General features: G+C 45.0%; 1 protein-coding gene across 1 annotated transcript in view; it reads left to right on the top strand.

The window, feature by feature from the left end:
- DPP10 (dipeptidyl peptidase like 10) overlaps positions 1-12,072 on the top strand; it is a 1,473,102-nt gene that overhangs the window by 678,868 nt on the left and 782,162 nt on the right. The window contains exon 4 of the mRNA XM_069224346.1: positions 7,106-7,200. Within this exon, the coding sequence (XP_069080447.1) occupies positions 7,106-7,200 (95 nt within the window). The remainder of the gene's footprint in view (positions 1-7,105; positions 7,201-12,072) is intronic.

Below are 12,072 nucleotides of genomic sequence, written 5' to 3'. Positions count from 1 at the left end.
GATGCCATTTTGAAATATCCCAGCAGCCTGTGCAGGAAAGTTGATACAGGGGTGTACAGGTGATGTGGCACCTCCAGATAGGCCAGAGGTGCATTCCTTCTGGATCCTCCTGCCCCCACTTAAAAGGTCCTGCACTGGGCAGAGAGCTATCTCTCAGGTGTGCTTTTGGGCAGGACACTGGAAATGGAGGCAGCCACCATGACAATCTGGAAGGAGGAACCCTCTGATGGCCATCTGGACTAAGGACTCTAATTGACCTCAGCACCCATGGGGCACTCTCTAGGACCAGGGAATCTGGTACCCTTAAAACCCTTAGAATCAAATGGTGGAAAGACTGGGCTTCTCACCAAGGAGGAGAGAGGCCTGGAGGAAAAACAACGAGAAGGGCTGACACGAGGAGCCAGGGAGGCCAGCTCCTTGCAATGTTCGTCACTTTTAAGGCCAGGAGGCCTAAAGAAGTGCCCCAGGTGGCAAAATGAAGCCAAACCAAGAAAAAGGGCACAATGGGGCCTTAGATATTGGTACCAAGAGGATTACAACATTTGCCTTCCATAACGCCAGTTTTGAGCACGTGGAAAAGAGCCTCTGCCAAAAGAAAAGGAAGGCCGAGAGAGGGCATGCATGGGACCCCTTGACTGATGCTGCCAAGGGCATGGGGACAATTCCCAGGCTGGTTTTATCATTTGAGGACACAGGACCACATCTCCGGGCCCCCAATGCCATCAAGAATTCAAGAACACCGCGGGGAAGCGCCATCACAATTTCCCCACGAGAGCAGGAAGGTCCCTGGGGCCAGGAAGGTCCCTGGGGCCCAAAACAAAAAACGAATGCAAGTGAGCACCATTGCATTTCTCCGCTTAGGGAGGAAGAGGCCCAAGACCTAATGCCTGGGCCTGAAAAGTGGCACTTGTGAGGGAGCGCCAACGTCCTCCCTGTGATACATGGAGGGGCCCAGAATCCCACACCTGGGTCCCAATAGCAGGAGGAGAATGGGGAGCGCTGCCATTCTCTTCCATGTGGCTAGCTTGCCCCCTTCCCTGTGTCCATGATTGAGAGGTGTGGGAGGCTAGCCACAAGTACAGACCTGCCCACAGGAACGGGCAGGACAAAAGAGGACTACCAACTCCCTCAGCAGCATGCTGGAGTGCTGCCTGCGAGGGGAGCTGGTGAGGAGAGTCAGGAGTGGGCTCTCTATGTGGTACCCCATTGTGGGGCACCCTGAAGTAAAGAGCTAGGCGCAAGGCCACACAAATAAAAGAAAAAGAAAATCAAGACGGAGCTATTCCCTGCTCATCGGGAGTGAAGCTACTAGAAAATGCATGTGTTCACTGAGGAGCGCCCCATAATGCCCCACAGGCTCAACCATATTCTATATGAAAAAACACTGGCTTGTACTGGCCCCAGGAGGACTGAGTCACCACAAAATGTCTTCAGAAGTGTGGGGGAAGCTGCAAGAGCAGGGCAGCCTCCCCCAAAAGTCCCCAGCCTAAGTTGGATGGAACTCCAAAAGTATAACCTCCATGGTTTTGCCAAGCATTTTCAAGTACTCCTGAGGCTGAAGTATGTGCTCTTCAGCTGCAAAGCAGTGTTTCCTAGGGGCAACGTCAATGGCTGCAATCTCTGTGATTTGAAGGTGTCCAACATGAGTTTTTATGCTGTGCAATGCCCTCTTGGGTGGAAATTCTGTAATAACACATGCTTTATTGCAGAAACTTAGGGGCATATTTATACTCCGTTTGTGCCGAATTTGCGTCGTTTTTTTCGACGCAAATTCGACGCAAAACTAACTCCATATTTATACTTTGGCGTTAGACGCGTCTAGCGCCAAAGTTCATGGAGTTAGCGTCATTTTTTTGCGTGAACACCTTCCTTGCATTAATGATATGCAAGGTAGGCGTTCCCGTCTTAAAAAATGACTCCGATGCATATGCGTCGTATTTATACTCCCGGGCAAAAATGACGCCCGAGAGTGGGCGGGTCTAAAAAACCCACATTAGCGCCGGATTTTAGCGCCTGGGTCAGGGCAGGCGTTAAGGGACCTGTGGGCTCAGAATGAGCCCAGAGGTGCCCTCCCCTGCCCCCAGGGACACCCCCTGCCACCCTTGCCCACCCGAGGAGGAACCCAAGGATGGAGGGACCCACCCCAGGGACATTAAGGTAAGTTCAGGTAAGTATTTTTTTTAATTTTTTTTTGTGGCATAGGGGGGCCTGATTTGTGCCCCCCTACATGCCACTATGCCCAATGACCATGCCCAGGGGACAGAAGTCCCCTGGGCATGGCCATTGGACAAGGGGGCATGACTCCTGTCTTTGCTAAGACAGGAGTCATTTCAATGGGGGTTGGGCGTCGTAAAAAAATGGCGCAAATCGGGTTGAGGCGATTTTTTTGCCTCAGCCTGACTTGCACCATTTGTGGACGCCCATACGCCATTTTCCCCCTACGCCGGCGCTGCCTGGTGTACGTCGTTTTTTTTAACGCACACCAGACAGCGCCGGCGGCTAACGCCGGCTAACGTCATTCAATAAATACGGCGCCCGCATGGCGCTTCAGAATGGCGTTAGCCGGCGCAAATTTTTTGGCCGCAAAACTGCATTAGCGCAGTTTTGCATCAAAAAGTATAAATATGGCCCTTAATGCTCTTTAGGGGCTATGTTTTAATTGTGTTATTCTTACTAAGGCCAACATTTACAAGCGCACAGTGCCACTGGAAAGTCACTTTTACTGATGCTCCGGTGGCGCAAAGCCCTGACCCTATTTACAAAGTGGCATTAAGCCACTTTTTGTGGCTTAATGCTGCTTTGTAAATACGGCCCCATTACATGCATTACTTTGCGTGAAAGGGGCGTACAATGTGTGTGGCTGTGGGCATTCCACTGCAACACCCGTTGCATTTTAACGTTTCCTGAGATTTACAAGGATTCATAAACCTGAGGCAGAATCAAAAACTAAGGCCACCCCAGGGGTGGCATTAACATGGCACAACAAGGAGAAATACTTGTATTTCGCCTCATTTTTGCTTTTCCTATGTGTGCTGCATTCTGCATCACTCAAAAGAAGAGCACAACACCATTAATGATTGTTTATGTACAGGAAGGTGTCGCTTTTTGTTCATAAACATTTATTAAATAATGACAATATGCTACTCCTATGTGTACTGCATTGTGCAGCATGCATAGGACTAGGAAATCAACATTATTGATTGTTTATGTGGAGAAAGGCACACCTTCCTGCACACAATCATTCCCTGCAATACAGGCACCATTGCACTATGCTGCAAGGGTACCTGCGTTGGCACTAGGCAGCTATTTTTAGCCCTAGTGCTGGGCAAACACCGGGGTGTGTCATATTGAATTAAATACGGCACATTCCAGCATTTCTGAAGTGATGCAGCACAGCACTGCCAAATTTGGTGCAGCACAGTGCTTCACCATTTCTTAATAAATGAGGCCCTAAAAGTTACCGTAAACAAATCCCCCAGACATGCAAATACATGATTTTTTCTTGTAAATGCTTTATTGAAGTAATGATGCTGACAACTACTTCTGTTCAAAGTATATATGCTTTATTGCCAGTTTTATTTTTAACACAAACCTAATTGTATTTTTTAAATAGTAGGCATTACAGGAGAATGATTGTCAAGTAGAGAGGAAGTACAAGTAGTTGGAGTCAATGATATATATATATAAAGTGCCATGAGCGTGGCATTCACGTCCATTCTCAGTTGAGCCAGTGTGATAAGGCAAGCAAAAATTCAACAACATAATCAACCCCCCACCGGGATCCCAAACCCTAACAAAAACCCTTGATGTGTTACCTAATAACTGCCGTTCAGAATAGGAAGGAGGAAGTGTACATGCAAGTGTGGTAAATCCAGATGTGGACCTGGTTGAACCGGTGGTGTTGGAGCCCCTGCAGATCACAGACACCCCAGGGTGCAATTGGTGGTGTACCACTGTGGACACCCTCACTGTGAGTCAGTGTTTCCTCATGGATTGGGCTCTTGTGCCCTAAAGCCCTCCCACAGCATATCCCACATCATGGAGATAAACATTTGTGGAGCCCCCTACACTCCTCCCTCCTGAGGACTAAACTTTCTGCAAGACTGGACCTCCTCTCGCCAATCTTTTAGTTTTGATGACAGTGGGGACTTCCGGCATTTGGTGAGAAGGCATTTTGCTATCAGTACAGCCAATTTTGTGGATCATACTTCCACTTTGGATCCTCTAGGTCTCATGGGCAGCCTTTTATACAGAGTTCAATGTACCTGTGACTTCACCCTGTGCTCTCGCTAGTCCCACCCAATAGTCTGTGGACGGGTCCAAAGCATGTGGAGCAGTTCTGCCCCAACCACTTAGCAACAGGGACAAACTGAGGATGCAGTGGGATACATCTGATTGATTTTGCGAGGCATTAAGTATGCCCTCAAGACACTTTGCTGGGATATTCTATCATACACTCCCATTCATTTTCCAAAAGTGTCTTGGATAAGACTACCTCCCACTTTTCTCTTAAAGACATAAGTGGCATCATAAGGTGGACCCAGAGGCTCCTATATTACCAACGCACTAGGTGCTGACCATGCCCCATCATGTGTAATGCCCAAAGTAGCTCATGACCTGATGGCTCGTGTTTGTCCACTGCCCAATATTTACACATATACCAAAGGATACTGTCATGAGTGAGGAATAGGGAGTCCTGGAAGTTATGTGTGTGTATAAAGTCCCCGTTCATCATGAAAGAACCCTCCACAAACAGATCCCCCACCATAGTAATCCCATCTTGTTCATAGGGTTCAAGTTTACCCCTCTGTAAAGTGCCTGAGGTGGTAGGGGGGCCTCATAAGGGTATATGGGATGCATAAGGTGCACATACCACTGTTGTATTTCATCACTAGTTCCCAGTACATCAGTGCAACATGCAATAACAATGTATGTGTAGGCAGCATTGGGGCATTGGGGCACAGCTGGTGGTGTAATTTGCCACACTCCAGTTGAGCCTAGATATGGTCTATTTCAGATAAGTTATGATCAATGAGCAAGTATGCCAACCATTACAGTTGCTTGGACACACAGCCTTGAAGTTGGTTACCCCCATGTCTCCTTTATCAGGTTGGGATTTGCAGTTTCACTAAGCTGATTCTGCAACACCCCTGCCCCCAAACCAGATCAAATCAGCATGGTGTTCAGGTGTCAGAAGGTCCCTGCAGGTACTATGACTGGAAAATTCACAATATGGTATAATGGGTATGTAACATCACCATTTTGGCAAGGGATATCCGTCCAGCTATGGACAGGAGTAACGTAACCTAAAAGGCTACCAGCTATTTGAGTGCTGTAATCGTGCATGAATGGTTGCCTTCCTGTAGGTCAGGACCAGTTCTAGAAAGGAGTATGCACAGGATTTGTTCGGATTTATGCGGAGGCCGGAATGACTCCCGAAGGTGGATAACAATTTGGCTATCTCCGCTTGTGCCTCCAGATTATCTTCAAAATATAAAAATCATATTATTTGCATAGAGTGATATAGCATGGACTGCTTTGCCCACGGTAATCCCGACTAGATTCTTGTTAAATTCTTTGTGCTATGGGTTGTGCCCCTTCCTGCACAAAAATAATCATGCCAACAACACAAACACGCTTGCACTATGATGCAAGGGTGCCTACGTTGGCACTCACCAGCAATTTGTGCGCCGGGGCTGGCTGAAAGGACAGCAATGCACCTTGTCTTGTACATACAGTGCATTCCTGCCCTTTTGAAATGGCCTAGGGCAGCACAGCCAAATGACTTGCAGGGCAGCCCTACGCCAATTCTTTGTAGATAAGCCCCCATATCATTCCTATTGGTAATGACTGAAAAGACTTAGAAGTATCCACTTTTCTGTGTGCAGCTGTCCCTATTTCATATATACAGATGAAACGGTAATTTGCATGTACATAGAATTCAGGGTAGTTTTACCAAATAAATGAACTGAATAAATTACAGTAAAAAATGTTCGCTTCTAATTTAAAATGATTTTTAGAAAATAATGCTTACAAAACACATAGGCCCATACATATACTTTTTGACGCACAACTGCGCCAACGCAGTTTTGCGTCAAAAATTTTAACGCCGGCTAATGCCATTCCAAAGCTCCATGCGGGCGCCTTATTTATTGAATGACGTTAGCCGGCGCAGCTGACTGGTGTGCGTCAAAAAAAATGACTCACACCAGGCAGCGCCGGCGTAGGGGAAAATGGAGCTTGGGCGTCAAAAAATGGGGCGTCAGGTCTGAGGCAAAATTTTGGCCTCAACCCGATTTGCGCCATTTTTTTTGACGCCCAACCCCCATTGAAATGACTCCTGTCTTAGCAAAGACAGGAGTCATGCCCCCTTGCCCAATGGCCATGCCCAGGGGACTTATGTCCCCTGGGCATGGTCATTGGGCATAGTGGCATGTAGGGGGGCACAAATCAGGCCCCCCTATGCCACAAAAAAAAATCGAAAAAATATACTTACCTGAACTTACCTTAACTTCCCTGGGATGGGTCCCTCCATCCTTTGGTGTCCTCCTGGGGTGGGCAAGGGTGTCAGGGGGTGTTCCTGGGGGCATGGGAGGGCACCTCTGGGCTCCTTCTAAGCCCACAGGTCCCTTAACACCTGCCCTGACCCAGGCGTTAAAAAACGGCGCCCATCAGGCTGGGTGCCGTTTTTTAAGGCCTGCCCCCTCCTGTGCGTCAAAATGACGTCACAGTATCAATATGGGGCACAGGCCTTAAAGTCATTTTTTAAAAGGGAACGCCTACCTTGCATATAATTAACGCAAGGCTGGTTCACCCTTCTAAAAAATGACACACATGGTGGAACTTTGACGCCCGCGGGGTCGGACGTCAAAGTATAAATATGGGGCAGTGTTTGCGCCGAATGTGCGTCAAAAATTTTGACACACATTCGCCGCAAACAGAGTATAAATATGCCCCATAGTGTGAGAACGCGTACTTGGCTACTCTGAAAATGTACCTTAAAGACACTGATTTAGCACACTGCGTATAAGTACTATATAATGATTCAGTGTGTTTATAATATTTGTTGCATTTTTTCACTTATTGAACTCTTGTTATTTTTTAGATGTGGAAGTTTTGTATAAGAACACAAATGGACACGTGGTTAAACTTAATGTAGAAACCAACGAAACTACAATATTGTTGGAAAATTCAACTTTTGTAAGTATGTTTTTTGAAGATGTGAGCAAATTTTCTCTCTCTTAAACTACACAACAATTACAATCCAGACGATGCATTTTGAATAAGCGATTTATTTAACAGGCGTAAACTATGGAGAATTGTGGATTTATTTCACAAAGGTGTCTGAAAAGAGAGATAAATATATACTTTAGACTAACAAGAACCTCTAGCAAATGTTCTTCATATCTGGTTACATGTATACTTTTTGCAAGGGTGTTCTAGGATCATGCTCTGAGTACCGAAATTTAGCAAATGAGGTGTACCACCAATGAATTTTTGAAAAGGGCAGTATTTACAGCAGAGATGCGAGGCTGGCGAACACATTTTTAGATACAAATAAAATCATGCACACATATTTTACATTGATTAACTAAACTGTATAAAGCAAAAAAAGGCCTATGCCTGATTATCATAAATGTAATTTCTATTCTTCAGTTCCTGTTATATTTCTATGTGGCAAAGAAATAAATATCATAACATTGTACTTCAAATTTCCTTCAAAAACGTAACTATCCAGGGTACACTGCAAACATGTTCTATCTGTAGCACAACAGGCAGTGACTTTACGAGAATTTACAAGAATCACACAACTTTGTTCCCTTGTCTTTCATCTTCCATGCCTTTCCCGTTTTTCTAATAATGCCACTTTTACAATCATTCATTAAATTCACTCTTTTGTCCAAGAAATACAAACTTTTGATCTAAGTTTTAGGTACATTACATTTTCATATTTTTAAAACCTTTTCACTATTTATGTGCATTGGTGAGATTAGGATGACAAAAGATTTATGCCCACATTTAAAGGGAAATGTCGGAGTGCGATGCTGAGCCAAAATTGTCAGCGCTGCACTCCGTCATTTTCACAATGCAGGGATGCGCCATATTTAATTGAATATGGTGCACCCCTGTGTTGTCCCCTGTGCTTGCATGCTGCAGAATGCAGAACACATAGAAAAAGCGAAAATCGAGGAGGAAAAAAAGTATTGCTCTTCGTAGCTCCTTGCTAACGCCACCCCTGGGATTTACGAAAGCTCGTAAATCTGAGGCAGCATCAAAATGCAATGGGTGTTGCTGTGGCACGCCCACAGCAACACCCATTACACACTGCTTCCACACAAAGGGCTGCGTGTGAAGGGCCATGTTAGACATTTTCATCCTTGTCGTGGTCTCCCATAACTTGTTGCCTGTGTTCCCCAGGTTGTTGATGTGTGCTGGACTCTGATTGTTCTGTTTTTGTTACTCTGGGCACTTTACCAATGCTAACCAGTGCTAAAGTGCAAGTGCTCCTTTACAAAATGAGTATGTGATTGGTTTATCCATGATTGGCATATTTCATTTACTAGTAAGTCCCTAGTAAAGTGCACTAAAGGTACGAGGGCCTGTAAATCAAATGCTACTAGTGGGCCTGCAGCACTGGTTGTGCCACCCACATAAGTATCTCTGTAATCATGACTCAGACCTGCCATTGCAGTGTCTGTGTGTGCAGTTTTACCTGTAAATTGACTTGGCAAGTGTACCCACTTGCCAGGCCTAAACCTTCCCTTTTCTTACATGTTAGACACCCCTAAGGTAGGCTCTAGGTAGCCCCAAGGGAAGGGTGCAGTGTATGATTAATGTAGGACATATAGTTATGTGTTTTATAGGTCCTGACAGTGAAATATTGCTAAATTCGTTTTCACTGATGCAAGGCCTGTCCCTCTCATCGGTTAACATGGGGGCTACTTTTAAATCTGAGTAAAGTGTAGATTCCCTTTGGGAGCGGATGGACATGTGGAGTTTGAGGTCTCTGAGCTCACAATTTAAAAATACATCTTTTAGTAAAGTTGATTTTAAGATTGTGCGTTTGAAAATGCCACTTTTAGAAAGTGAGCATTTTCTTGCTTATACCATTTCTGTGACTCTGCCTGTTTGTGGATTCCCTGTCTGGGTCAGTTTGACAGTTGGGTTGGTTGCACCTCACACTAGACAGTGACACAAAGGGAGCTGGGGTGTAGCCTGCATTTCCTGATGAGCCATTTGTGCTAGGAGGGAGGGGAGGAGTGGTCACTCGCACCTGAAAGGGCTGTGCCTGCCCTCACACAATGCAGTCTCCAACCCCCTTGTGAGTGTCTGGGGCCTGGCCTGGGCAAGGGCAAGGCAGGATTTCACATTCCAAAGAGACTTTACTTTGAAGTAGGCCTACTTCAAAGGAGAAAATGGGTATAAGAAGGGCACCCAAAACCACAGACTTTCGAACACTTCTGGAAACAAGAGGAACCTCTGCCTAGAGAAGAGCTGAAGAGCTGAGAAGTGCTGCCCTGCCTGTGACTGTGCTTTGTGGAGCTATCCTGCAGTTGCTGCTTCTGTCAGAGTAAGAGGGCAAAGACCGGACTTTTTGTGCCTTCCATCTTGTGAAGAAATCTCCAAGGGCTTGATTTAGAGCTTGCCTCCTGTTGTTTGAAGTCTCAGGGACAGCAAAGACTTCTCTCTTCCAGCACCTGGAGTCTCTGGAGAGACTTCTGCTCTGACATGTGGTGCCCTATCCAGTCCCTGGGCCCTTGAAAGAAAAGCTGGTGGAAATCCAAGGAAATCGACTTCGGACGACTTCAGACCGTCGCCGCTGCTGAATCCCGTGACGCCGCCTGCACCCGACGCCGTGACCTTCGCTGGAACACGATGCTCTTTGCAGGCCCGACGCCGCTGCAGCCCCGCTGAAGTCTGTGACTCCGTGGAAGTCGCCACACCACTTTGTGACCGACGCCGCTCGAAGTGCGCGGATTCAACGTTTCGCACCGACGCTGCGATCCCCGACTTTGCTCAGCGATTCGTTTTCACTCTTCACCAAAGGTACTGTACTTGGGGGTCTACGCAACTCCGTGTCCGGTGCCGCTGGTGTCGGCTTGTTGGAAACGACTCTGTTAACACCTCATCGAAGTATTTTTGTTTCTAAGCGCTGTTTTTTAATTTAATCTTTAAAAATTCATAACTTGACTTGTGTATGTCGGATTTTTGTCATTTTGGTCTTGTTTTGTTTAGATAAATATTTCATATTTTTCTAAACCTGTGTTGTGTCATTTTGTGGTGTTTTCATTGAGTTACTGTGTGTGTTGGTACAAACACTTTACACCTAGCACTCTGAGGTTAAGCCTACTGCTCTGCCAAGCTACCAAGGGGGTAAGCAGGGGTTAGCCGAGGGTGATTCTCTTTTACCCTGACTAGACTGATGGTCCTTGCTTGAACCGGGGGTAACCTGACTGTCAACCAAAGACCCCATTTCTAACAGGCCATATTTACAAGGTGGCGTTAAGCCACAAAAAGTGGCTTAACACCACCTTGTAAATACGGCGCAGGGCATTGCGCCACTGAAGCATCACGAAAAGTGACGGCCCGGTGCACTAGGGGCTCATAAATATGCCCCTAAGTTTGTGAAAAGGTCCGTCCATTTCAAACATTTCAGCTTACATTTTAAATGTTTGGGGGCTAAGGGTCTTCTTTTTTTGGTCATTTTGGGCATTTCCAGTTAGCTTCAATCTGTCCCTAATGAAGTCCCATAAAAAGTAAAATTTTTATGGTGCTCATCTTCATAATGTAGATTCGTTGCTTCATTTGGTACTTTAAATTTTTCATTTTTTTTTTAAAGTGAAACGGGGCCATGCATTTTGGAGAAGAAAGGATGAAGCTAGTTTATATTAAAATACATTCACCAGGGTCGGACTCACCTATAGGGCAATCAGGCCAGTGACAGTTCACTGAGTCGGTCGGTCTTTTGTCTGTGTGTAGGCCTGCTTTATGATCTGGTGAGTCAGTTTTTACTGTTGAGTTTTCTCATGTCGTTACTAATATTGCCTGCAACAAGCAAAAATGCACGCAGTCTCCCATACATTGCAAAACACTCGTACAACATGTCTTTAAAAGTTAAAAACTGCCCTGACTTGCAAATGTGGAACACTTTTTAGCTATCTGATTCACTAATGGGTGATATTTATTTTGATGCCTGGGAATGTTTTCTATCCTATTCTGACCTTGATATTCACAAATGTAAAAAATGTATCACACATTCAAGAATTGTTTAACAACATTGTTTGTTTTGCAACAAGGTGGGTTGAGAATGAACGGTGAGAATGATCAAAAATAAAGAAACAAAACTGTGCAAAGGACTGCATTACATCATAACCACTAAAACCAAAAAGAAGATCTTGTTTTTCTTGTGAATAATATTCAGTATTTTCTATCTAAAAAAATACAATATACTATGTTAAACGCATGAGAGGAGGTTGGGTAGAGATGAATTCCTTCTAAAATATAGATATAAATTTGCAGGGGTAGGTTTTGATTTGGGGTATTAATAAATACATTAAATGCATTGTTTGCCAAATCAACCTTAGATACCCGTGGGGTATGCCCTCATCAATTAAATGTCAATATCCATAATGTCTTAAAGCTAGAACACTTTCTATCAAGTTTTAGGTAGTCCTTTGACAGGCATATATGGTTTTCTATTAGTTAACAAGAAGGGATGAATTCCACTTATATAATCTCTCAGAAAGTTCTGATGGGCCAGTGGCAGAAACATGTTTTCCACCGAAGGTGATCTTAATCCATTGCTAAAACTTGAAAATGTACCACACTACTTTTTCTTTTTAACTTCTATTTTCAAATTAATCAATCACTGCGGGTCAACTCCTCCCTTCTGTGCAGTGCACTGTTTGTGTACCTTTTTGAAGCCTGGGCCGAGCTGGCTTAAAAATGAGAAATAGGAAGCAGGGCAGGTGTGTTATCCCATTTTACATTGTAAATCTCAATAAGACAGGAAAGTATGCTGTTGCACACAATTGATAATGTTTCAAAACTACCAACACTAGCATAGGTGAC

Source organism: Pleurodeles waltl, chromosome 3_1 (assembly GCF_031143425.1).
Source record: "Pleurodeles waltl isolate 20211129_DDA chromosome 3_1, aPleWal1.hap1.20221129, whole genome shotgun sequence".
NCBI classification, from domain to species: Eukaryota; Metazoa; Chordata; class Amphibia; order Caudata; family Salamandridae; genus Pleurodeles; species Pleurodeles waltl.
This window is presented reverse-complemented; position numbering and strand designations above follow the sequence as displayed.